The 21,640-nt window shown below is 58.2% G+C and overlaps 2 protein-coding genes across 9 annotated transcripts in view; both read right to left on the bottom strand.

The window, feature by feature from the left end:
• Positions 1 to 471: 471 nt before the first annotated feature.
• On the bottom strand, positions 472 to 5,616 carry CACTIN (cactin, spliceosome C complex subunit). The gene is made up of 10 exons (XM_027908074.1): positions 5,402 to 5,616; positions 4,580 to 5,111; positions 3,661 to 3,756; positions 3,246 to 3,391; positions 2,990 to 3,152; positions 2,772 to 2,889; positions 2,370 to 2,562; positions 1,943 to 2,065; positions 1,372 to 1,640; positions 472 to 962 (listed from the first exon to the last, which is right to left on the bottom strand). Exons 1-10 carry the CDS (start codon positions 5,614 to 5,616, stop codon positions 472 to 474), a joined length of 2,346 nt encoding a protein of 781 aa, XP_027763875.1.
• A 2,163-nt stretch (positions 5,617 to 7,779) lies between these two features.
• Positions 7,780 to 21,640, bottom strand: part of PIP5K1C (phosphatidylinositol-4-phosphate 5-kinase type 1 gamma) — a 48,502-nt gene continuing 34,641 nt past the window's right edge. For 2 of the 8 annotated variants that reach the window (XM_027908044.1, XM_027908046.1), the window contains 10 exons: positions 20,869 to 20,952; positions 20,682 to 20,730; positions 19,649 to 19,733; positions 18,797 to 18,958; positions 18,599 to 18,637; positions 17,708 to 17,852; positions 17,382 to 17,414; positions 14,975 to 15,073; positions 14,570 to 14,702; positions 14,166 to 14,422 (listed from right to left, as the gene is read on the bottom strand). In XM_027908044.1, the coding sequence (XP_027763845.1) occupies positions 14,201 to 14,422; positions 14,570 to 14,702; positions 14,975 to 15,073; positions 17,382 to 17,414; positions 17,708 to 17,852; positions 18,599 to 18,637; positions 18,797 to 18,958; positions 19,649 to 19,733; positions 20,682 to 20,730; positions 20,869 to 20,952 (1,051 nt within the window). In that variant the 3' untranslated portion in view covers positions 14,166 to 14,200. The other 6 variants (XM_027908047.1, XM_027908045.1, XM_027908050.1 and 3 more) reach the window with 6 other exon arrangements.

Here is a 21,640-nt window from a genome sequence, read left to right as displayed (position 1 = left end):
TGGTGAAGCCAAGGGCCTTGTGGCTCCAGCTGGGGACCAGCAGCTGGACTGGTCTGACACGGGTGAGGGGAGGTGTGGGGCTGGGAAGGGGCTGGAGTGGGCAAGGGGAGCACACAGGGCTGCCAGCATGTGGTGATGGAGCAACAGACCCCAGTGACACAGAGGTGAGGAAACCCCCACCCCAAATACTACCCAGCCCCCAGGGGAGCTCCCCGTGCTGGCCCAGTGTGGTACTGGCTGGTGCTGCCACGCAGGAGCAGTGGTGGTGCCCATGCCCAGGATCCCACAGCTAAAACAACCCCTATTTTATTTATAACAAAGTCTCAGGGTCCCTCAGGATAAAGGCAAGGACAGGGAAAAGCTGCAGGAATATGCCCTGTGCTGGGCCAGGCCCTGGGGACATCCAGGGGACAATGTCTGTGCCGGGGGAAGAGACCCCCGGCAGGAGTCCGGGGGGTGCTCAGCAGCCCCTCACCGGCGGTAACGGTAACGCTTGAAGTGGAACCAGAGCTGGAAGATGCCGTTGGCAAACTGGCAGCGGAAGCCGTGGCGGTGGGAATACTCCCACTCCCGGTTGACGATCTTGAAGGCGATGTCCTCGTAGGGCGGCCCCGCGTGGAAGCGCAGGATGGCGAAGTCCTTGTTGTCCTGGCAGGCCTCCAGGAAGTACTCGGGTGTCGAGCGCTTGTCGATGAGGTCGGGGTAGAAGATGTTGAACTTGTAGCCCTGCACGATCTTGGGGGGCGGGTTGTCGAAGTCGTAGTGGGTCTGGTTGTACTTGTTCCACTCGAAGCCCGTGTGGACGCGGTTGAAGAAGCGGGGCTTGCGCGGCCGGTACTTGTCAGCCCAGAGATAGGCCTTGCCCGTGAGCGGCATCTCCACGCTGAACTGAGCCTCGTCCGCGCCCATGCCCTCCTTGGCCTTGCGGAAGAAGATGTCGTCGGTGCTCTCCGAGGCGTCGCCTGCGGGGGAGGAGAGGTGAATGTGGGATCCTGCGGTGCTGCGGGACACGCACTGGGCACACGGGGGGAAGGAGTTTGGGCAGGGTATGCAGAGCTGGACATGGGGATGCACACACTGCCCTGGGGACTCCCACAGGGTACCGGACTGAGTTGTGCTGGAAAACTCATCCAAAACACTCCTCCCACCTGTCTGCCCCTAAATGCCCTGGTGGTGCTGAGGCAGGTCCCCATAGGGACCACCAGCACCCTGAGTCCCACCTCCCTGCTCCTGCCCATCACTCTTTGCTCTGGGGGGAACCCCTCTGCTAGGCCAGTTCTGGGTGCCAGCTCCAGCTCACCCTTTCCTGAGGGCACTGTCCCCTCCAGCCCTGCACACCCTCCACACTGGGCAGGTTGCCCTGGGGCTCACCTGTCACCTGGAGCTGCTGGCGCAGGAGCAGCAGCCGGTGCGTGTCCTCCTCGGCCTCCAGCACGTGGGCGTCGAAGGGCAGCTCGTTGGGGCCCAGCAGGCGGGGGCTGTACTTGCCCGCGTCGTAATCGTCCAGGCTCTGCTGGATCAGATCCTCCTCCATCAGCACGGCCTCCCCTTCCCCCTCGCCCTTGGCCTCCGTGTCCTGCTCCGCCTCCGGCTCCGAGGATGGCCCTGGCTGTGCCTCAAGGCTCTCCTCAGGATCCAGCCTGCATGGAAGGGAGAAGAGAGGACTGGGACGGGGATGGTACCCTCGTTCTCAGTTCACCTGAGCCCTGCCTGGGGAAGGGTGGGAGCACAAGGCTGCCTTTCCACGCAGGGGGTCCCACAAGAGAGGTCTGGAGGGCTCCAAGGAAAGGGCAGTGCTCCAAGGAGAGGGCAGTGCTCCACTCCAAGGAGAGGGCAGTGCTCCAAGGAGAGGGCAGTGCTCCAAGGAGAGGGCAGTGCTCCACTCCAAGGAGAGGGCAGTGCTCCAAGGAGAGGGCAGTGCTCCAAGGAGAGGGCTGCTCACCTGTCGCTGGGGGAGGCTGGCTCCTGCTTGATGATGGGGAAGAGCGGTTCACTCTCCACACCCTGCTCCTGCTTCAGCTTGTAGAGCTTTTGCCGCAGCACGTCCTGGTGCCGCTCCCGCAGCCTGTGAGAGAAGAGGAGCCATCGCGTCCCACCCAGCAGAACCCACAGCCCAGAGCTGTGACACCCATCACAGCGGGCAGAAACCCGCTGGGCGCAGATGGTTTTCCGGCCTGAATAACCCCCAGTTTGGTCCCCTCTTGGAGACCTCACTGTGAACATCATCACTGGAGAAAGTGTCCAGCCCTGCTCCCCTCCTGGGAACCAGCCACCTCGGAAAAGGTATAAACCCCCACCAACAACTGGGTTTGTACCTCCCCAGCTCTGCGCACAGTGGGGTCTGTGCCACCCCCAGCCCCTGCCCTCACCTGGCCCGAGCCATGTAAGCCTTCAGTTGCTGCAGGAGGCTCTCCCAGTAGCCGATGTCCAGGTTGGGCCCTCCCGCTCGGATCTTGCTCTCGATGCCCTGGTACAGCGCCTGCAGCTGGTTGTACGTCTTGCCCTTGAACACCGACTGCACATCCGAGCTCACCGAGGCGTTGACACCGTCCCGGCGCTCCCCTGGGCAGGTGAGGGCAGCTGGTCAGTCTGTGGGCACTCACTGACCTTCATCCTGGCCCTCCTGACAGCGGGATGCTGGATCCCAGCCAGGGACAGCTGCCAGACCCACAGCCTTCCCAGAGAGCCCCTCTGAGCCCGAGCACGTGCCACAGACCCTATACCCTGTGTCACCCTCCACTCACACTCCCCCTGACACCCACACTGCTCACCTGGGCCCCCTTTCCCAGAGGCCTCCAGCTTGCGGAGCTTGGCTATCTCGTCCTCCGTGATGATGGTCATGTCCCTCCAGAAATCCACGTTCTTCCCTTGCTCCAGCTCCATGTACACCTGCAGGCAGGAGACAAGCCAGGCCTCAGGCAGCTGCCCCACACCAGGGCAGGGAAGCAGAGCTGGGGAGGAAGCCCTGGCAGAGGAGCAGGGCTGGCACCTGGATGTCCTCTACCAGGTCCTCCATGTCGGACACGGTGAGGCCGTTCAGGAAGGTGTAGGGCTCGTGCATCTCCACGGCCAGGTCGTCGTCCTCGGCACTGATGTACTTGGCCAGGAGGTCGATGGGTTTTGCCCTCCCATCCCGAATCCGGATCTTAGAGCTGGGAGAGGGGCAGGGGGACAGAGTGAGTGACACTGAGCGGTGCCATCCTCTGCTCCCTGCCAGGCCCGGCCCCGAGCAGCCGCACACCTACCGCAGCTTGGCCTGCTGCAGGTGGAAGTTGTCCTCCTGCTCCTCCCAGGTTTTGAAGTGCTCTGCCTCCTTCTCCCGCTGCAGCATCTCCAGCTCCTGCTCCCGCATGGCCTTTTCCCGCTCCCGCTCCAGGCGCAGCTGCTTCACCTGCCCGGGGTGAGGGGGCTGTGAGGTGGCTGTGGATGTGAAGGGACCTGGCACCGTCCCCCTCAGCACCTCCTGAGCTGGGCTCAACCCCAAGGCAAGAGATTTCTCAGATTGGAGTAGCCAGGGTGCTGTGCCCCCCCCCCCAGTCCTAAACCTATGGACACTCCCCGGGAATAGAACAAGGGGACTTCCTGGTGAGTAAGGGGGACAACCAGGTTGTCCCCAGGGCTCTCCATCAGACAGGGGGATGGAGGGACATCCTACCCCACCTTCTGCAGCTCCAGACGATTGTCCTCCTGGATTCGCTTGTTCCTCTCCTTCAGGTCCTTCTCGTCCAGGTGGCTGATCCCTTTCTTTTCCAGTGCCTGAAACAGAGTGGCCAAGGGAAGCTGTGAAACCCAAGGGCCATCACAGCCCCTCACTGGCCAGCAAATGCCACCACATCCACCTGCTTCTGCTGCTCCTGTGAACTCTGATCCTGTCAAAGGTCCCCAAATCCAATCCCTCAAATCCTGCTCCTGAAGCCCCTCAGCAAACCCAGGCTCAGCCCAGGAGCCCACCCAGCCTGGCAAGGCGTGTGCCAGCACAGCTGTATCATAGAATCATGGATGGTTTGGGTTAGGAGGGACATTAAAGCTCATTTTGTTCCACCCCCTGCCACGGGCAGGGACACCTTCCACCAGCCCAGGTGGCTTCCTGTCCAACCTGGCCTTGAACACTTCAAGGGATGGGTCAGTCACAGCTGCTCTGGGAAACCTGGGACAGCCCCTCCCCACCCTCACAGCCAAGAATTCCTTCCCAATCTCCCATCTCTCCCTGCCCTCTGGCAGTGGGAAGCCATTCCCTGTGTCCTGTCCCTCCATCCCTTGTACCAAGTCCCTTTCCAACTCTCCTGGAGCCCCTTCAGGCACTGGAAGGGGCTCGAAGGTCTCCCCAGAGCCTTCCCTTCTCCAAGCTGAACATCCCCAGGTCTCAGTCATTCCTCACAGAAGAAATGCTCCATCCCAGTTACCATCTCTGTGTCCCTGCTCCAGGAGACGCCCAGCACTCAGCCTGCAGCTCCTACTCCTGCCCCACCTCGTCCATCCAAGCCCTCAGCTACAGCCCCCACCTCAGTCACAGGTCCCCCCGACCCCCCACCCGCTCTTGCCCTGCTCTGTTCAGCCACAGGGACAGGGCAGAGCTCACCTTGCTCCAGATGAAGGTGCCCAGCAGGTTGTTGTCCCCGAAGGGGTTGTCGGTGTTGGTGTATCCCATGTACTCCTCCCCCCAGCCCATCTTCTCCCGCTTCTTCCTCTCCTTGGCCTCCTTCTTGGCCAACCTCCTGGCCCTCTTCTCCTCGGGCGTCTCCAGCGCCTTCAGCAGCGCCGCCTGCTTCTTCTTCTCCTCCCGGAGCCGCAGCCGCTCCTGCAGGCTCAGGGTCTGCTCGGGCTCCTCGCGGCCGCGGGGCCGGGCCGGGGACGCGGAGCTGACGGAGGACACGGAGGACTTGGATCCATCCCTTCTCCTGCGGCGCTCCCGGCTGCGCTCCCGGCTCCGGCCGCGCTCGGGGCTGGAGCCAGACGAGCGGCCCCGGGACCGCGAGCGATGCTTCCTCCGCTCCTTACGGGGCCGGTCCCGCTCCCGCTCCCGCTCCCGGTCCCGGTCCCGGTCCCGGTCCCGGCTGCCGCTGCTCTTCTTTTTCTTCTTCCATTTCTGTCTCTCGCCCCCGGAGTCGGAGCTGCGGCGGCACAGCCGGGTGTCAGGGAAGGCGGGCACTGCCGGGCCTGGCCCGGGCAGCGGCAGCGCCGGCACAGCCGCGATACCGGCCCTGCCCCGGCCGGCGTCACGGGCAGCCCTGGGGACCCACCGGCCCCGGTGCCGCTGCCCCGGCCCTGCCCGAGCCCGGCGGCACCGAGGCCGCTTCGGGCCCCCCGGGCCTCGGCTCCCCCGGCACACCGAGCCCCGACATACCGAGCCCCGCTCCCCACCAAACGCGCCACAGCCGCTCCAGGCCCGATCGCCACTCACCCTGAGCTCGGCTCCCGGCGGCGCTCCCGGCTACGGCTGCGGCTGCGGCTGCGGCTGCGGCTCCGGCTGCGCCGGCGCCTTCCGCGGCTCCCGGAGCGCTCCCGGTCCCTGTCCCTGTCCCGATCTCGATCCCTGTCCCGATCCCTGTCCCGATCCCTGTCCCGATCCCGATCCCGGTCCCGGTCCCGGCCGGCGCTGCCCGTACCGGAACCCATCGGCGGCGGCGGCGGCGGCGGCTCCGCCCCGGGACCTCGCGGGGCCTCGCCGCTCGGGGCTGCCCAATGCGCGCCTGAGCCCGCCCCGCCCCGCGCGCAGCGCCGGCGCGGACAGGCGGGCGGTGGGGCAGCCCCGCGCGGGAGGGGGCGGGGCCTGTCCCGCCTGTCCCCATTCCGGCCGCTTTTGCCCCAAAAGGTGCCGGGCCCTGCGCGGCGTTCGGAGGGGGTGGGGAGCGCGGCACGGGCTGCGGGTCTCTGGGGAAAGGGTTCCGCGGAGAGGGAGGGGAAACACCCTTAAAACAACCACGAGAAGGAAAACCGCGCCCGGGCTTTGAGTCCCCGGAGCGGAGATGGGACAACACCCCCGACACCGGCTCCGCGACACGCGTGGGGACGGGGACATCCCGTGGGACAGGGACAGCCACTGGGACAGACACGGATGGGACAGGGACATCCCGTGGGACATGCCCAGGGAAACACGTGGGAGCGGGGAGTCACGGGGGGACAGGGGGAACAGGGACAGAAAGAAAACTCAGACGGGACCCAGGACACTCCGCCCTGGCTTTGTCCCCGCCCGTTGAGGCAGCGCTGGAGCAGCGGCTGGGAACGAGAAGGGGCCGGGGGGCCGGAGCCTGCGAACGGCTGTGCCTGCTCCGGCTCTGCTTTCACCGAACACCCCCGGGGCCGTTCCACTGGTGCCCCCGAGGAGGGGCAGCGGCAGCCCAGGGTGGGGCCCCTCTGTGGGTGTTCAGGGTCTCTGCCCCAGCTCCTGGCTCTGCCCCAGAGCCTTCACCAGGAGGCAAATCCAGACAGGACAGCAAACCCAGAGACACAGGTGCCCATTTTCTCCTGCCAGCCCCGAACCTGGCAGGGAGAAATCATCTGCAGCCTCGGCCCCAGGCAATCGTCAGGACGTGTCCCACAGAGCCCGATGGGGATGGAGGAGAGTGGTGGTACGGAGGCCACAGCTCTGCGTGGGAAGGGGCTGCTCTGTGGGGCTCAAATCTTGGGGTACAAGACCCTGGTGCCTCCTTTAACGATGGAGAGCAGGGACAGCACCTGCCAGGTCACCAGAGAGAGCCCTGACACAGAACGGGCAACTCAAGTGCAGGACGAGCTGGAGTGCAGCTGGAGGAACATTCAGACCAAGGGTGGGTGTGGATTCTCCTCCCCAAAAAGGGCTGATGCTTTTCCCTATGGGCAGGACCTGTTCCTGCCCAGGCAGCACCGACAGTGCCTGTGATGTGCCCCAGAGCTCCTGGTGCACTGACAGGGGCTGAGATCAAGCTTTACAATCCAAGGTCCTTCCAGCCTCCAGGGAAAGCAGAGGCTGAGCAGCTCCCCAGCACTGAGCTGCTGGACAGGAGGTGACACAGAGCAGGGGCTGTGCCAGCCTGGACAGGGGCAGTTTGTGTTTCAGATCAGCATCTCCCTGAAGGAAGGTTCCTCCTTGTCCCCGCCCGGTGACAAAGCTGCTCTAAAGCCTTTGCCTGTCCTCCCACAAGACCAACCCTCCCTGTCCAGACCTCCTGCTCCAAAGGGACTGGATTATGCATTATGGAACTGCACGGGGATTGTCTCATGTGCTGCAGGAGCTCTGGGTTCACCCCCTCTCTTGGGACCAAACACAGCTCCAGCTCACAAAGCTCATTCTCTGGGGCACTCAAGGAAGTCGGAGCTGGGACACTCCCAGCACAGAGCCCAAGCAGCTTTGGAGAGCCCCAAAAGGAGGGGAAGGAGTAAAGCCCCCACCAGTGATTCTTACAGCATCTGCACCAAGGTGCTTGATTTCAGCTGGCTGGAAAGTCCCCATGAGGCCACACCCTCCAGCCCCTGACTGAGGTGATCCCAGGGGAGCCGGTCAGACATCCTGAGCCCACCCCAATTCCCCCTGCCCCGAGCCCCCTCCTCCAGCACAGCACCCACCAGCAGCAGCAGCTCCCTCTGGCCATTCTACACACGCTGCTGGAGTAAAAGGAGGTTAAATTTTTAGCTTTCTGAAGCCTCTTGCCTTGAGCCCAAAGGCAGATGAGGCTGCAGGTACTGAACTGCTCCCATGTCCCCTCCACCAACCCCTGAGCCCCCCACCCCAAAGCCTGCAGAGCCCCCCAGGTGGGAGGGGGCAGGAGCTGCAGCCGTGAGAACGAGCTGTCAAGCAGCAACTGAAAGGGGAAAGTTTCTTGAGAGACTTTTGATAGACTATTTGGTAAATACATGGATACATGGAACAGCAGCAGCTTGCACGATCCCCCGGCTGTGCTCCCGACAAGCACAACCTTCCGCGTCCGCAGGCAGGGCAGGGAAGTCCAGGTCCCGTATTCCAGCAAGAAAACGTCAGTTCCTGAAGATCCTCACCAAGTCCAGCACAGTGCAGAGGAAAGAGCTTCCCACCAGCCCAGCTACCTTCTGGGACCCAACTTAACCCCTCCCGAGTGCTGCTGTGAACACAGATTGGGGGACCGAGAGCAGGGTCCCAATTCCCCACCCCTCTACAAGGAATCCCGAGGACAGTGAAGATTGTAATGGGAATAAAGAGATTTTGACCCTCTTTCTCAAGCGAGGTTCATAAAGCACACGAACAAGACCTGGCTCCCTCTGGCCTAAAGGACATCCTGTCTTCTCTCTGGGAGATGAGGATGGGATTGCTGGATTCCAGACAACGCTGTGGTGTGTGTCCTGCTGATGGATGAGCCCTAACACCACCCCGTGACACCGAAACCCTCTCACCTACGGCCCCCGCAAAGCAAACCCTCTCAGACACCTGCAGCAGTGATTTCCACCAGCAGACGTGACCCCAGGCAACGCCCCAGTCACACGGCTTTTTGTCCAGCAGAGTCCCCGAGCACAGCAGTGCCGGCACAGTTCTGTGGCAACGCCTCTTCTGCCTCCAGCGGGTGCGGCCGTGCCCGCGCCTCCCTGCCTGCCCCAGCAGCGGAGGGGATGGGATGGGTGAGCCGGGATACACGCACGAGCACGTGGAGGGCTGAGTGGCTCCAGGAGGATCAGCGTCCAGACGAGCCCCACGTGGGCCTGGCAGAGCAGGGAGCTCATCCTCCAGCATGGCCAGGCCTGGGAGGTGCCCAGTTCCCGTCTGTCCGTGCCCGCGGGTCCGGAGCAGGCAGAGCCGGTCGGATGAAGCGTGGACTCCAAGCACAGAGGGAGGGGTGAGGCAGCAGTGCAGCACAGGGGGAAGGCAGAGCCCAGCACGACGTCCAGGGAGAGCCGAGTCCACGTCACTGTCGGCAGGAGCCGTGCGCTGCCCCCGCACAGTGTCACAGACGGGAGAAGTCACGAGAGAGTTTGGATCCAAGTGAGTTGGCATGGCTACTTTGGACTGTGGTAACGTGGGAGTAATTCTATTCCATGGCCTTTAATACATTGCATTTTCATAGCACCTTTCATCCCAGGGTTTAAGTGCTGTAACGACGTGGGTACTGTACACCCATCAGCACGGGGGAAACCGAGGCACAGAGTGGTTTAAGTGACTCGCCTTGGGTCACTCAGCAAAACCGTGGCAGAGTCTGGACAGCCTTAAACCTCCTGACTCCCTCAGTTGGTCAGACCACGCTGCTGCCTCTAATGAAGCCACTCCTGTCCCTGCCCTCCCCAGCAACGTGCTCCTACCCCTTCTCCGGTGAGGTCTCGCGCTCCTTTCTGATGCACAAATATATGGAGAAAAAAAAAAAAAAAAAGTGCAGTAAACTAAATGTTTAAAAAAGCACACTTGTGCTGTCTCTGTGCAAAGATAAAAGAAATAAATACATGATTAAAAAATTAAAAAGGTTCACAGTATCACACATGGATAGGTAGCTACGGTAGTGCACGTCTGGAAAACACTGTGTTACTACCCAGGATTCTCTACACCCAGCTTGGAATTCTCTGCCGGGAGCTGCGGGTGAGCGGGTGGTTTCTTTGCTGCCCACGTCTGGGGTGAGTAGAAATACACGGTTATAGTTTTGTTCCGTCCTGAAACGCAGTGCCCGGGGTCCTGCAGTGCAGCAATACTGGAGCCAGCAAGCTCTTCCCCATCCCACTGGAACGGCTGCATCAACGAAAAGGGAACACATCGACCTGCAGAGGGAATCGCTGCTCTCTGGGACTTCTGTGTCTGCATAGAGATTACTGCAAGAGGCAGAGAGAGGAGAGTCACAGGACCACGGAACTGTTACGGTGGAGAAAGACCTCCAGGGTCATCCAGTCCAACTGTTAACCCAGCACCACAACAATGTTCACCACTGTACCATGTCACCAGGTGCCACACACAGAACACTTCAGGGATGGTGACTCCACCACTGCCCTGGGTAGCCCGTGCCAGGGCTTGAAACCGCTTCCATGAAGAATTTTTCTCTAATATCCAACCTAAACCTCCTCTGGCACAGCTTGAGGCCGTATTTTTCTGGTCCTGTCCCTGGGAGCAGAGCCTGACCCCCACCTGGCTCCACCCTCCTGTGAGGGAGTTGGAGAGAGCAAGAAAGTCCCTCCTGAGCCTCCTTTTCTCCAGGCTGAGCCCCCCCAGCTCCCTCAGCTGCTCCTGCCCCTTCCCTTCTCTGGACACATCCAGCCCCTCAATGTCTTCTTTGTCATGAGGGGCAAGAGAGTTAACTGCCCCACGTCAGTCAGGTCTGTGCCCCACCATCTCCCCAGCACAATCAGCACAGGGAGAGAGGCTGTTCCACATCCTCCAGCAACGACAACCTGACTGGAAAACCTCAGCTCCCCGAAGCTTTCCCTGCACCGAATGATTGGGAAAAGCCACAGCCCTCGCTGAGCAGGCCAGGGCTCTGCTGCAGCCATGCAGGAGCCCCACGCTGCCAGAGGCCAGGCTGACCTTGCAGAGGGAGCACAAGCTCCGAGCTCGACCCACCGGGCACCGGCACAGCGTTGTTGGACACTTACTGTATCGCTCTCCTCATCGGAGACAGAGTGGAGCTGAGCGCTATAGTGGAGCGGGGAGTAAACCCAACTCCTCTCGTCTGTCGGCTGCCAGAGTGGCCAGAGACGGCGGGGAGAATGCAGGGAGAGCAGCAGCAGAGCAGGGAGCAAAGGAGAGAAGAGGAGAAAATAAAAGGAGAAAATAAAAAGAGTAGGAAACAATACAGTAAGAACAGCTGTCCACCTGGAGGGAGAGTGCTGAGCTCAGAGCCAGCTCTCGGCAGAGGAGCCGTCCTCACCCTCAGCACATCCTGCTCCCTGCCAGCTGTGACATGGGATCCTGCACCAGCTGCAATGGGGGTGGCACAACCTCCCCTCTCACAGGCACAGACTTCTAGAGCTTTTGAGATGCCAGGGAAACCTCAGCTCCCTGCCATGGCATCACCCCGGCTCCAGAGAGACTCGGGAAGTGACCTAAGGGAGTGATAGAGCTCTGGGTTCCTGCTCTGTCCTCCCAGCTTTCACCCTCCCATTTCCAGAGCCCTGTGCATGCTACAAACTGGTGTCCTGGGAGGCTTTTACAGGGAAACTGTATTTGTTTGCTGTGCCTTCCTCCTCCTCTGGAGAAGGCAGTGGAGCAAGGGTGAGACCATGGCAGATGGTGGCCACAGAAAGGAAAGTTATCACTGAGATCTTGGAGACAGTGGGGTGATGGGAACAAGTACAACATAGAATGCAAAACACAACTGGATCCTGGAAAGAATGAGGGGAAGGGAGTGTGCACTGAGGGACAGTTATCACAACACTGGGCATTGGTGTGACAAGACACACTCTGCTGCTGACACAGCACAGATCCAAGGGCTGGTGTCTGCTTTCAGGGTTACAGGGAGCCACACTTCCATTGCAAACAGGCTCTTTTCTTTCTAGAGAGAGGAAACTGCCCACTCTGACCTAGCCTGGTGTTTGCAAAGGAAGAGAAACAGGACTGAATACTTGGAAGAAGCCTGGGGGGTTTCCAGCCCAGGAGGCGAGTGTGACAGTCTATGATGTACAAGGAACTACAAGAAGCCAGAGAAGCTTTGAAGCACTGGTTTCCGCATGCTGAACCCCCCAGTGACTGCAGCTCCACGAGCAGACACCGCTGGGAGCAAGGAGGGACGAGAAACCCCTGCCTGGAGCTTCTCACAGGGCTCTGCCGGAGCTACAGGAAAGCTCCCCACCACATCAAGCCTGCCCCACATCCTGTTTTTCATCCCTCCTGACTGAGCCACGTGCTCCAGCCAGTCTCTTTCAGAGCCTTTTAGGCGCTGGGATGCATGCAGGGAGCTGCGGGAGATAAAGGAGCATCCGGTGCTTGGCATTAACCCTCCCGGTGCCGGGGCAGCCAAACCCAGCCCAGGGGCAGGAGGAGCTGCGGGAGGAGTTGCTTCTTTGCCCACAAAGGTGCAGCAGCACCTTCCTCATGCCATCAGCCACGGAGCACATTCCTGCCCCTGCTTCCCCATGCACCCTGCCTGGAGCCCACAGCTCTCCCAGAGCCTGAGAAGGGAAATACTAAACTCCAGAGCACTCTGAAATCTGAATTCAACACCTCCCTGCGTCTTTAGGAAAGGAAAACCCTCCCAGCTCACTGAGCACCTGCAGTGAGGAGGGAGCAAATTGACGATGCTGAGAAGGGCTGGAGAGCAGAAACCAGCCCTAGCCCAGCAGCACCTTCTGCCTCATCTGGTTTATGAGCTGCTCCCCACAAGCCAATATGGTTTGATTTGCAACTGGATTTTTAGCAGGTTCAAAACATCTTAATGGTCTCTTAAAAATCCTCTCTCTGGGCTGAGGGAGCTGAGCGTGACATCACCTACAAAGGCCCTGGTGCCTCTCTGGCCAGGTCTGGTACTTAGAATCAGAGAATGGTTTGGGTTGGAAGGGACCCTAAAGCTCATCTCATTCCACCCCCTGCCATGGGCAGGGACACCTTCCACTGGCCCAGGTGGCTCCAAGCCCCATCCAACCTGGCCTTGGACACTTCCAGGGATGGGGCAGCCACAGCTGCTCTGGGTAACCTGTGCCAGGGCCTCCCTGCCCTTACTTGACAGTTTGCCCAAGGGCTGGGTGACACTGCAGCCCATCCCAGAGCAGGAGCTGTGTCACCAGTCTGCAGAAAAGCAGAGCAGAGCTCACGATTCTCCCAGATCCTACAGGGAGATCTATTGGTGGGATTTCAGTATGCTTCCCCCATTTCTCCTGGGCTGGTTCCAGGCTAATGCCCACCCCAAGCCAGAGCCCCAGCAGCCCAGGGAAATGGGGTGCTGGCCCCAGTGTTTCAAAGCTGCAGCTCTGCTCCCCTATGTGCTGTGCCAGCGTGTTCACTTACAATCCCAGAGGAACGCGAGGTAGTTCGGAGTCTGCGCTGGCGGGGAGAGTAAATCCAGTACCTCCCATCTGTGAACTGGGTGGACCCAGGGCAAGTGAGGTGAGAAAGGAAACAGAGGAAAAAAAGGATGATGTGAAAGAGAGGATGAAAGAGAAAGCAAAAAACAAGGCGTTGGGCAACTCCAGGCCTGAACGGGTCAGCGGGTGGGAAAGCCGTGCAGGGAAGAGCAGCGCCCATGCCCTGCCACACTCTGCACTTTTATCCCTGGGGATGAACAGGAGGAGGAACTGCTCTCCTCTCAGGAGCAGACTTCCAGTGATCAGATCACAGTCCCCTGGGACTTGCCAAATCCTCCTCTGCACGCAGCATCCCTTCACCCACCAGAGCACTGCTGCAGGAGCAGCCGTGGTCCGACCCCGCTGCCCCCTGGTGCAGCCTCACCTGAGCTCCAGCTCAAGTGGTTTTCCAAGGAGAGCACCCGTGGGAACCCAAATCAGCTTTTCCCTTCATCCTGGCAGTGACAAACACTCCACAGCACACAACACACATTTAATGCAAAACTCAGATGAAGTATGAAATGCTGATGAGCAGTCAGGCACACTCTCTGTGAGCACTCACTGCAGAGAGTTTTCTCTTGGATAGAGAGGTGCCCCTCAAGTTGAGGGAGTTCATATGCCCAGGGACAGGGAGAAGAGGAGCTGACCCTCAGTAGAAGGCACTTGCCAAAGGAACAGGCAGGATCTGCCTGCACACAGCTGCCATCCACAGGCAAGAAGGGAGCAGCGGTGTTAGAGGAGCTGTTTGCACTCTGAACAGCATGCACCAAAACCCAAACAAGCTGTAAACCAGAGCTGATTCCTTCCACAGCTCCCACGAGCCTCAGGGTGACTCGGCAATGAGTGAGCAGCTCTGCAGCAGAGTCACACGAGCCCAGGGAAAGGCCAGTGTTGCCATTTTTAGTTTAGCCTGAAGGAGCCCATCACATGGGCTCAGCTCATCTCCAGCACCACAGAACCAACAGCAACGAGTCGGAGCAGGGGGGAGCTGGGCACCTCTTTTAATGAGGGTTCCAGTGCCCAGGCACAGGGGAGAGCTCAGCTCTCCTGGGGCAGATGCTCAGCTCTGCTCTGGGAATCCACAGGACAGGTACGTGTTGCTACAACAACTCTTCTCTGGACTGCAGAAGTTGCTCAGCCATGGCGGGAGCGGAGTGAGGGACAGGCTCCACGGCACTCTGCTGCCAACCACCAACTTACTCCCTGGCTCAGCACTAGACTCCCACTGCATCACCTAATGCACCCTGCAGGGAAAGGAAAAGCCGGAGATCACCAGAGCCCGAGGTCACCCCCTGCAGCCACTTCCCCATGGGCCTAGGCCATGTTTGTGCCGGGAAGGCAGCCAGGATCTCTGGCTGAGGAAGGAAAAACCTCTTTGTTGCACCCACATCACCTTGGCTTGTCCCAGGAGCGAACACGCTGGTCCTTCAGCACTTGTGCTTGGAAGGAGAGCAGCGCAGCTATCTCTGTGATCCTCACTAGACTCTGGTTTGAGTTCTCCAGTTCCCTGCATTCAAAAACCCACCCAGCGCTGAGATCTCGAGGCGCTCCACACCAAGATGTCACAGGGCACTCACTGCCCTGAACCGAGACTGGCAGCCTCGTCCAGCCCTTCCCATCACACCCCGAGGGTCAGGGGGAGGAGGTCTCTTACAAAGTATATGTCTGTGACTGGCACGTCATCTTCATCCGAGGCCTGGCTGGCCGGCTCCGAGGCCTGGCTGGCCGTCTCCACCTCTATGGTGGCTGTGGATGTGGCAATGGCACAGGCTGAAGAAGCTGCCTCTCTGCAGGGGGGAGAGGAACGACAGTTTATTCACTGCAATCAGAGCAGGAGCAAGCAAGACTGATTTACTAAATGGCTGAAGATGCTACACAGTCACATCCAGAAAGGTAACCACAGCCAGAAGTAACCACAGCCAGCCCCACCGAGGTGCCTGGGGGAGCACTCATCTCTCCGGGAAAGCTGGCGCCCAGCAAAGCCTCCAGCACAAGCAGCTGCAGCCCAAACCCCACTGTGTGGGCTCTGCAGAGCTGCCCAACGCTCCAGAACACTCACTCTTTGTCTTCTTCAGGAGCCACGATCTCAACGTCACACTTGGGCTCCAGCTCGACACTGATCTGCTGCTCCTCCTCCACCCGCACCTCCTCGTGTGACCTGGAAACCCAAGAGAGACAGGCACACAGGCTCAGCTGGGCACGAGTTACGCGCAGCCCTCGATTTTAGGTCAGCCTGAATCAGTCCTGAGCCAGCCCAGCCCCTCATGCAGCTCTGCCCTGGCACACAGCTGCTGCTGCCACCGTGGCACTGAGCTCCCAGCACAGGCAGCAGCTGATTCCAGCTCTGAGGGAGCAGTCAGACCTGCCAGGGTTTAGGGTTTGGATAAACAAAATCCTTGGGAAAAAGAGTCAGTCCTGGCAGATGTAGTGCTCAGGACTAACAAGGTGAGAAAAGAGGACAAGAGGGAAGGGGTTAATCAGCCAGTGCTGCAGGAAAGACTGGCAGTGTCAGATGGAGCATGGGAGGAAAGAGAATTGGCCTCCAGGGAAAACTTGTGTCCAGAGTTAGCCTGGCACAAGGCCAGAGCCTCCGACCTCTTCCAAGACTCCCAGTGCACCAAAGCTGCTCCAGGGTTGACATCAGATTTATCTGCACACTGGAGCTGTTTCTGACAGTATTCACTTTAATATCTCATGCTATTAAAGTAATTGCTTGTGCCAGCAGGGCTGGCTCCATTGTCCCCATGGCAAGGAGGAGCAGGAGCCTGCCAAGCCAAGGGCATAGTGCTGGGGAAGGGCCGAGCTCTGGCTTCACTGCCCTGCTCTGGGCTGGGTCTGGCTGGAGCCGGAGCCAGTGGGCAGCACTTCTGTCCAGCTCCGTGCCAGGGAACTCCCTCCTCTCTTCCTCACAGGGCTGGACTTCAAACCCAGGGTGAATTCCACAGCAGACCAGAATAACCAGAGGTGTGACACATTCTTGAGCAAATTGCGTAAGGTTTTTTCCATCTCAGCTCAGGAATGTAAATTCTTGCTTTAATAACTTTATGCTTGCACTGGCCTTCACCAAGGGATCCCAGAGTGCTTTACACAGGTCCCTGCTCTCTCAGGAAGGGCACAAGAGGCACCAGAAAATAGGCAAAACCCAGCAAAGGTGGTCACGGCTGTGGGGAGTGGGTGTAGCTCTGGCAAATCTGTGACAGATGGATCTACTCTGACCAAGACACTGAGCTCCCTGGACAGTGCCAGGACAGCCACTCTGATTCACCTGACCTATTTCTGGATGTTCAGTCACACCCTACAGCAGCTCCCTCCCTCCAGGAGGTACTGGCCAGTATTTTGGGTGAAGTCCCTGCATTTGCCACACAGGTCCCACCACTGGGGCCTGGGTTTAGGTCTCCAATTTTCAGCGATTTCCAACAACAGATTCTGCAGGAGGTGAAGTGTTTCACAGGTTTCTGCCCTCTAGGGGCAGGAATTTACCAAGCTTCAGTGGCATGCAGCATCCAGAGGTATTTTCATTAGGAAATGCCACAGAAAGGGATTTTTTCCCAGTGTATGTGGTCTAAACTCAGCAAACCACTCAAAGCTAGGAATAAGGGCAGATGTCTGTAACAGGGTGCAAACTCTTGCCTTCTGAAATCCATCCCTTCCTCTGAAGCACCAAACACTGACTGCAAGGAGAGAGGACATCAGCCTGTCTGGCAGCTCCTCTGACTACAGCACATCCCAGGGCCAAGTCTCTGATGTTGTTTCAAAACCTACAACACCTACACAATGTCCTGGAAAGCCAGGGCAGACCCAGCAGCACATGCAGGGTCCTCGTGCAGATCTTGCTGACATGGGTAATGGGGTCATTTTTACTGGTGTAAAACCACGCACAGTAATTCCACAATATGAGCCTCTAAATCAGACATCCCTCTGCAGCAGCAGATTTCTGTCCTCCCTTGCCCTTGGCTCTGAGCCACCACAGGAGGGAAAAAACCTCACAGTACCTGAAAGTGCCTCAAACCCCACAGTTTCTGAAAACATGGAAGCTAATTCTGTGGGGACTGAGGATCCTCAGTGCCTCACAGTGCCCCTTCCCAAACTCACACCCACCTCGCCCAGGCTGCAGGCAGAGGCTCAGAGGGGGGATGTTCCTGCTACTGGGGTTGCTTACTCACAGGGGACACAAAAGACTTTCCTTGACTCTGATGCTGGCTGGGTGGGTGAATCTGGACAACTCTGTTGTTTCCCCCTCCCATCAAATAATGGTGGTATTGGCAAAGCACTCAGGGATCTGCTTGTAAGGAAAATTCTGCGTAAGAAATGGGGATCAAGTGATTGCAGAAGCAGCTCAGTATCATGCAGAGGACCATGCCAAAATTCCCACTCAGCCCTTCACAAGATCTTTGCACAGGGATCAACGTGAGGTGTCTGTGCAGCAGAAGAAGATGAGACAAAAAGAGATGAGACCCTTTTCTCACCTGCCATCCTGCCCTGAGGAGTGTGTGCGCCTCCTGCAGAAAAAAAAACCAGAGGAGAAGGGTTTGAGGAGCAATTTAAGCCAGAAATCCTGCACTGTCCCCAAATCTACCTTCCCACCCCATGAGGGAGATGTTCTACTTAACAGCTGACACTTCTCCCAGCAATAATTAATCCCATCAAAGCTGTGTCTGCTTGCTCCCAGGAGAGATTTAATTAAAATCGGTCATTAGCATTCCAGAGCACAGGGCAGCCTGCCTGGATCCAGAGCATGGAGAGCAACAGCAGCCACTCGACTCCAGGGGGAGCAGGGGATGAGTGTCCTCACCTGTACCTGGGCTGCTCAGAGGTCTCCGAAGGGGATCGCTCGGGGACAGAGAGGGATGTTGACGACAGTGTCGTGGCTATGGAGGCCGTGGTAGCTTCTTCGAAGGAAGGAGGAGTGCAGGGCAGCAGGTCTGGCCTGCCTGCTGGCCCAGGGTGAGGGCAGGAGAGAGGCAGGAAGAAGAGACAGGTCAGACACCAACACCTCACCTACATCAGCCCTGTGTGAGGCTGTTCCAGCGTCAACCTGCACACCCACACTGGAACCGGGAACTCAAACCACAGACAGGCAGGAAGTTTAACCGGTCCATGAACTCAACAGGCTTTCCCGAGGCATCCTCTGGAGAGAGCACCACTTCCAGCACGACAGCCAGGAAACAATGCCAGTGGAAGACACCTCACTGGTGACCAAAGCTGGATTAAAGGCTTGGATCACCCAGGATAAATATCCAAGTGAATTAAGAGATGAACTGAGCGTTCAGTCCCTTGCACAGGGAGCAATTCAACACCCCTCCTCCAACACTCAGCTGTAAATCCAGTCAAGATGGAAGTGATGGAAAGGCAGTACAGAATCAGGCCATTCCTCTGTTTTACAATGGCATGATGTTGCCCCTTGTAACTGCCCAAACACTGTCATTGGAGTCCTGCAGTTCCCAGTCATCTCCCTCCCATTTTTTTTTTTTTTTTAAAGGGTGGAAAATGCAACTTTCTGATGGCTTGTGGACTATGGCTGGTGGTGCCCTTGGCAGCAGACTGCCCTGCAGCAGTGATGCAAGTGACCATTTTCACTGCACACCCACACAGTGCTAAAAAGAAGGTATTGGGTCTCCTTTGATGCAGAGGTGTCGCATCAAGTACCTGCGGCAGTACCTGCTGGTGCTGCCACAAAACAACACACTCTTACCTTCTCCCCTCTCCTGGTCAGGTTTAGCACCTGCAAAGCACAGCAAGACATGCAATGAAGAGCTATCCGTGAGGAAAGACCTGCGGTCGGAGCACAGTGGGGCACTTGCGGAGAACAGGGGAGGATCCTAAGGAACTGCTAGGAAAGAGAGGGTGAGCAGAGAGCCGGGAGCCCGAGCGGGACCATCACCTTCATCGTCCAGCGTGGGGTAGCTCCGGGCCGCCCGCAGGTCGTACTGAGTGTCGTCCTTCTCCGAGGTGAGCTGGCTGGCCGAGAACGCCGCGGTGGGACCGGCCGCCTTCACAGCCAGCAAGGCACTGCGCCCTTTCTTCGAGGGGGAGGACTTGAGAGCTGGGGGAGAGGAGGGAGGGAGAAGATGGAACCATCAGCAGCAGCTGCTGTCACTGCAAAGGCACCCTTCCCTTCACGGGAAGAGGCTCTGCCCTCACACACACACGGGGTCAGGCACAGGGACAGCTCCTGGGGGGGAGCCCAAGGTGACCAAGGCCAGCTGTGACAGCCTGAGGGCTCTGCAGTTCCCAGCTTTGCTCTGTATCATGGAATCATGGAATGGTTTGGGTTGGAAGGGACCTTAAAGCCCACCCAGTCCTACCTCCTGCCATGGGCAGGGACACCTTCCACCAGCCCCACCTCTGAGCCCCGTCCAACCCGGCCTTGGACACCTCCAGGGCTGGGGCAGCCACAGCTGCTCTGGGCAACCTGTGCCAGGGCCTGCCCACCCTCACAGGGAAGGATTTCTTCCCAATACCCCATCTAACCCTGCTCTCTGGCAGTGGGAAACCACTGCCCCTTGCCTGTATAAAAAGTTCCCTCTCCCCCCTTTTCCTAAGCCTCCTTTAGGCCCTGGAGGGGACTCTCAGATCTTGCTGGGGCCTTCTCTTCTCCAGGTGAACACCCCCAGCTCTCTCCACTCTCTCACAGTGGAAAACCCTGCTCAGGCTCCAGCCCAGGCTCCCCACAAGGGCTGCAGCAGCAAGGCTGAGGTAAAGCCTCACAGCAGCTCCTGGACTCGGTACTTACAGGAATTCTTTCGGAACACCGTGTTGGTCATGAATTTGAAGAATCTCTCTGCATAAAAGCTGGGTCTGTGTACTGACACCGTGTCCTACAACAGCAAGAAACAACTGTTTAATTTGAAAATGATCCCTCAAGGCAGAATTTCTGTAACAACCAACGCAGTCTTTTTATTCCAACATTTAGCACTGATAGAGCCCTAAAATGGAAAGGCTTAACTGAAATGCTCTGATTAACGCTATAAATAACCCTGAAGCGTTGCCTCTGATTGCATTTGATTATATTCTTGCTGTGATTTTATAATGGATTTTGGTGATTTTATTCCTATGTAAACTTCCTGGATTTTTTAAAAATATTGGCCTGATTGCACATGGTACTTCTTTTGGCTTTTCTGGCTGCCATTCCAAGCACACCTCGATACCTCTGCATGCAACAGACACCTAAATTCAGCCAAGAGTCTCTGTAAATTTGAAATATTTTTGTTTAAAATAGTAAAACAGAAGCTCTCTCTGCTTCTCATGTTCAACCATGACTTGGCATCTCCATGTCCCCGTTATTTAGGGAAGCCAGGAGATGCAATGCTGAAAGACAGTTTCCACATCCAAGGCTGTTCTTTCAGAAACACACACCTGGCTGCTGCAGGAGAGAAGCAGCAGGGAAACACGGGAAGGGATTTACTGGCAGAGTGCTTGTCGAAGTGGAAACAGCCTGTCACCAAAGGAACAGCACAGGGCTCCTCCACCCCCCCAGGAACACACACACCTGTGCACTCCTGGTGTCACAGGGAGGAGGAGAGTGACAGATGGGAGCAGGGGAGGAAAGCTGGGAGCATGACAGCTCAACATGTGAGGAGGTGGAGTGAGCAAGGAAACCTGACTGGGAATAAGTGGCCCCACCCCGCTGTGCAGGCATGAGAGGCAAGAACTGCTCCTTTCATTAGCTGTAGCTGTGCCAGGTCAGGCACTATAAATAGCCAGGTAATGGCACCAGGTAACGCTGCCGAGGCCTGGCCAGCTCCTGCCTCTGCACAGGCACTCACCCCATCATGGACAAGGGCCTTCCAGGTGTGTTCTAGTTTCTTGATGAACCTAATTCCAGGGGAGAAGCGGAGAGAAAAAGAGACACATTCAGGCATGTACTCTGTACTGTCACTTCTCATACCCCAACAGGGGAGAACCCGGAGCTGCCAACAATTCCTCTGCCACCAGGACTGCCAGGTTACCCACCTGTATGACTGCAGGATATCTATGATTCCTACGTGCAGCAGGAGACGCTCTCCTTTGCCGTTCACTGCTGGGATCCCTCCCATCCTGCAGGCAAAGCAGAATCTCAGAGGGTACAGCCCCAACCAGAGCTCCTGTAACAGCCCAGCCCTGGGGAAGGGCCACAGCACCCCCACAAGGGGCTCTGGTGTGGGGTCAGACACAACCCAAAACCTGCAGGGTCCCTTTGTGCACAACCACAGGAGTGCCCCGGCCTGGCCCCAGCTGTCCTGGGGTCACTGCCTGCATGGCCAAGCACCACTGTCACCACAGGGCCTGTGTCGTGTGGCGCAGCCCTGCCTGGGCCACAAAGCCCCACAGAGTTTTTTCTGTGCTCCTTTATTCTGGGGATCAGGTTATTTACCAGGTCAGAGAGAGCTGTCTGCCAGCAGGGCAGCAAATCCTTGAGGATGAGGGTATTTCCAGTCCCATCCACACAAATATCATCCTGCCAAAGGTGCAGCAACCACAGCACCAGCACACAACCAAAGCACATGGGTACCAGGCAGGCCACTGCAATTAATGATGCTGCATGAAAGACTGGGAATGCCACAGTACTATCTCAGCTCCACCAGGACTGATCCTCCTTCAAACACAGGGCAGATGGTTTCAGACAGCAACAAACAGCAACCTCCACCATTCCTTAGCAAGCCTGGTCCACAGAGCCCGGGATACAGGCACAGAGCTTGGGATACAGGCACAGAGCTTGGGATACAGGCACAGAGCACGGGATACA

The sequence above is a fragment of the Empidonax traillii genome, unplaced genomic scaffold (genome assembly GCF_003031625.1).
Source record: "Empidonax traillii isolate 1590-97213 ecotype Southwest subspecies unplaced genomic scaffold, ASM303162v1 scaffold1602:size438507, whole genome shotgun sequence".
In the NCBI taxonomy this organism is placed as follows: Eukaryota; Metazoa; Chordata; class Aves; order Passeriformes; family Tyrannidae; genus Empidonax; species Empidonax traillii.
The sequence above is the reverse complement of the archived record's forward strand: the minus strand, read 5'-3'. Positions and strand labels throughout refer to the sequence as shown.

Bases quoted from the DNA above. Each gene is read 5' to 3' on its own strand.
- CACTIN (XM_027908074.1), bottom strand. From the start codon at position 5,616: ATGGGTTCCGGTACGGGCAGCGCCGGCCGGGACCGGGACCGGGATCGG. The intron at 5,112-5,401 runs GTGAGTGGCGAT...GTGCCGCCGCAG, and splicing joins CGCCGGGAGCCGAGCTCAGG to CTCCGACTCCGGGGGCGAGA. The intron at 2,563-2,771 runs GTGAGCAGTGTG...TCACCTGCCCAG, and splicing joins CTCTGGGAAAGGGGGCCCAG to GGGAGCGCCGGGACGGTGTC.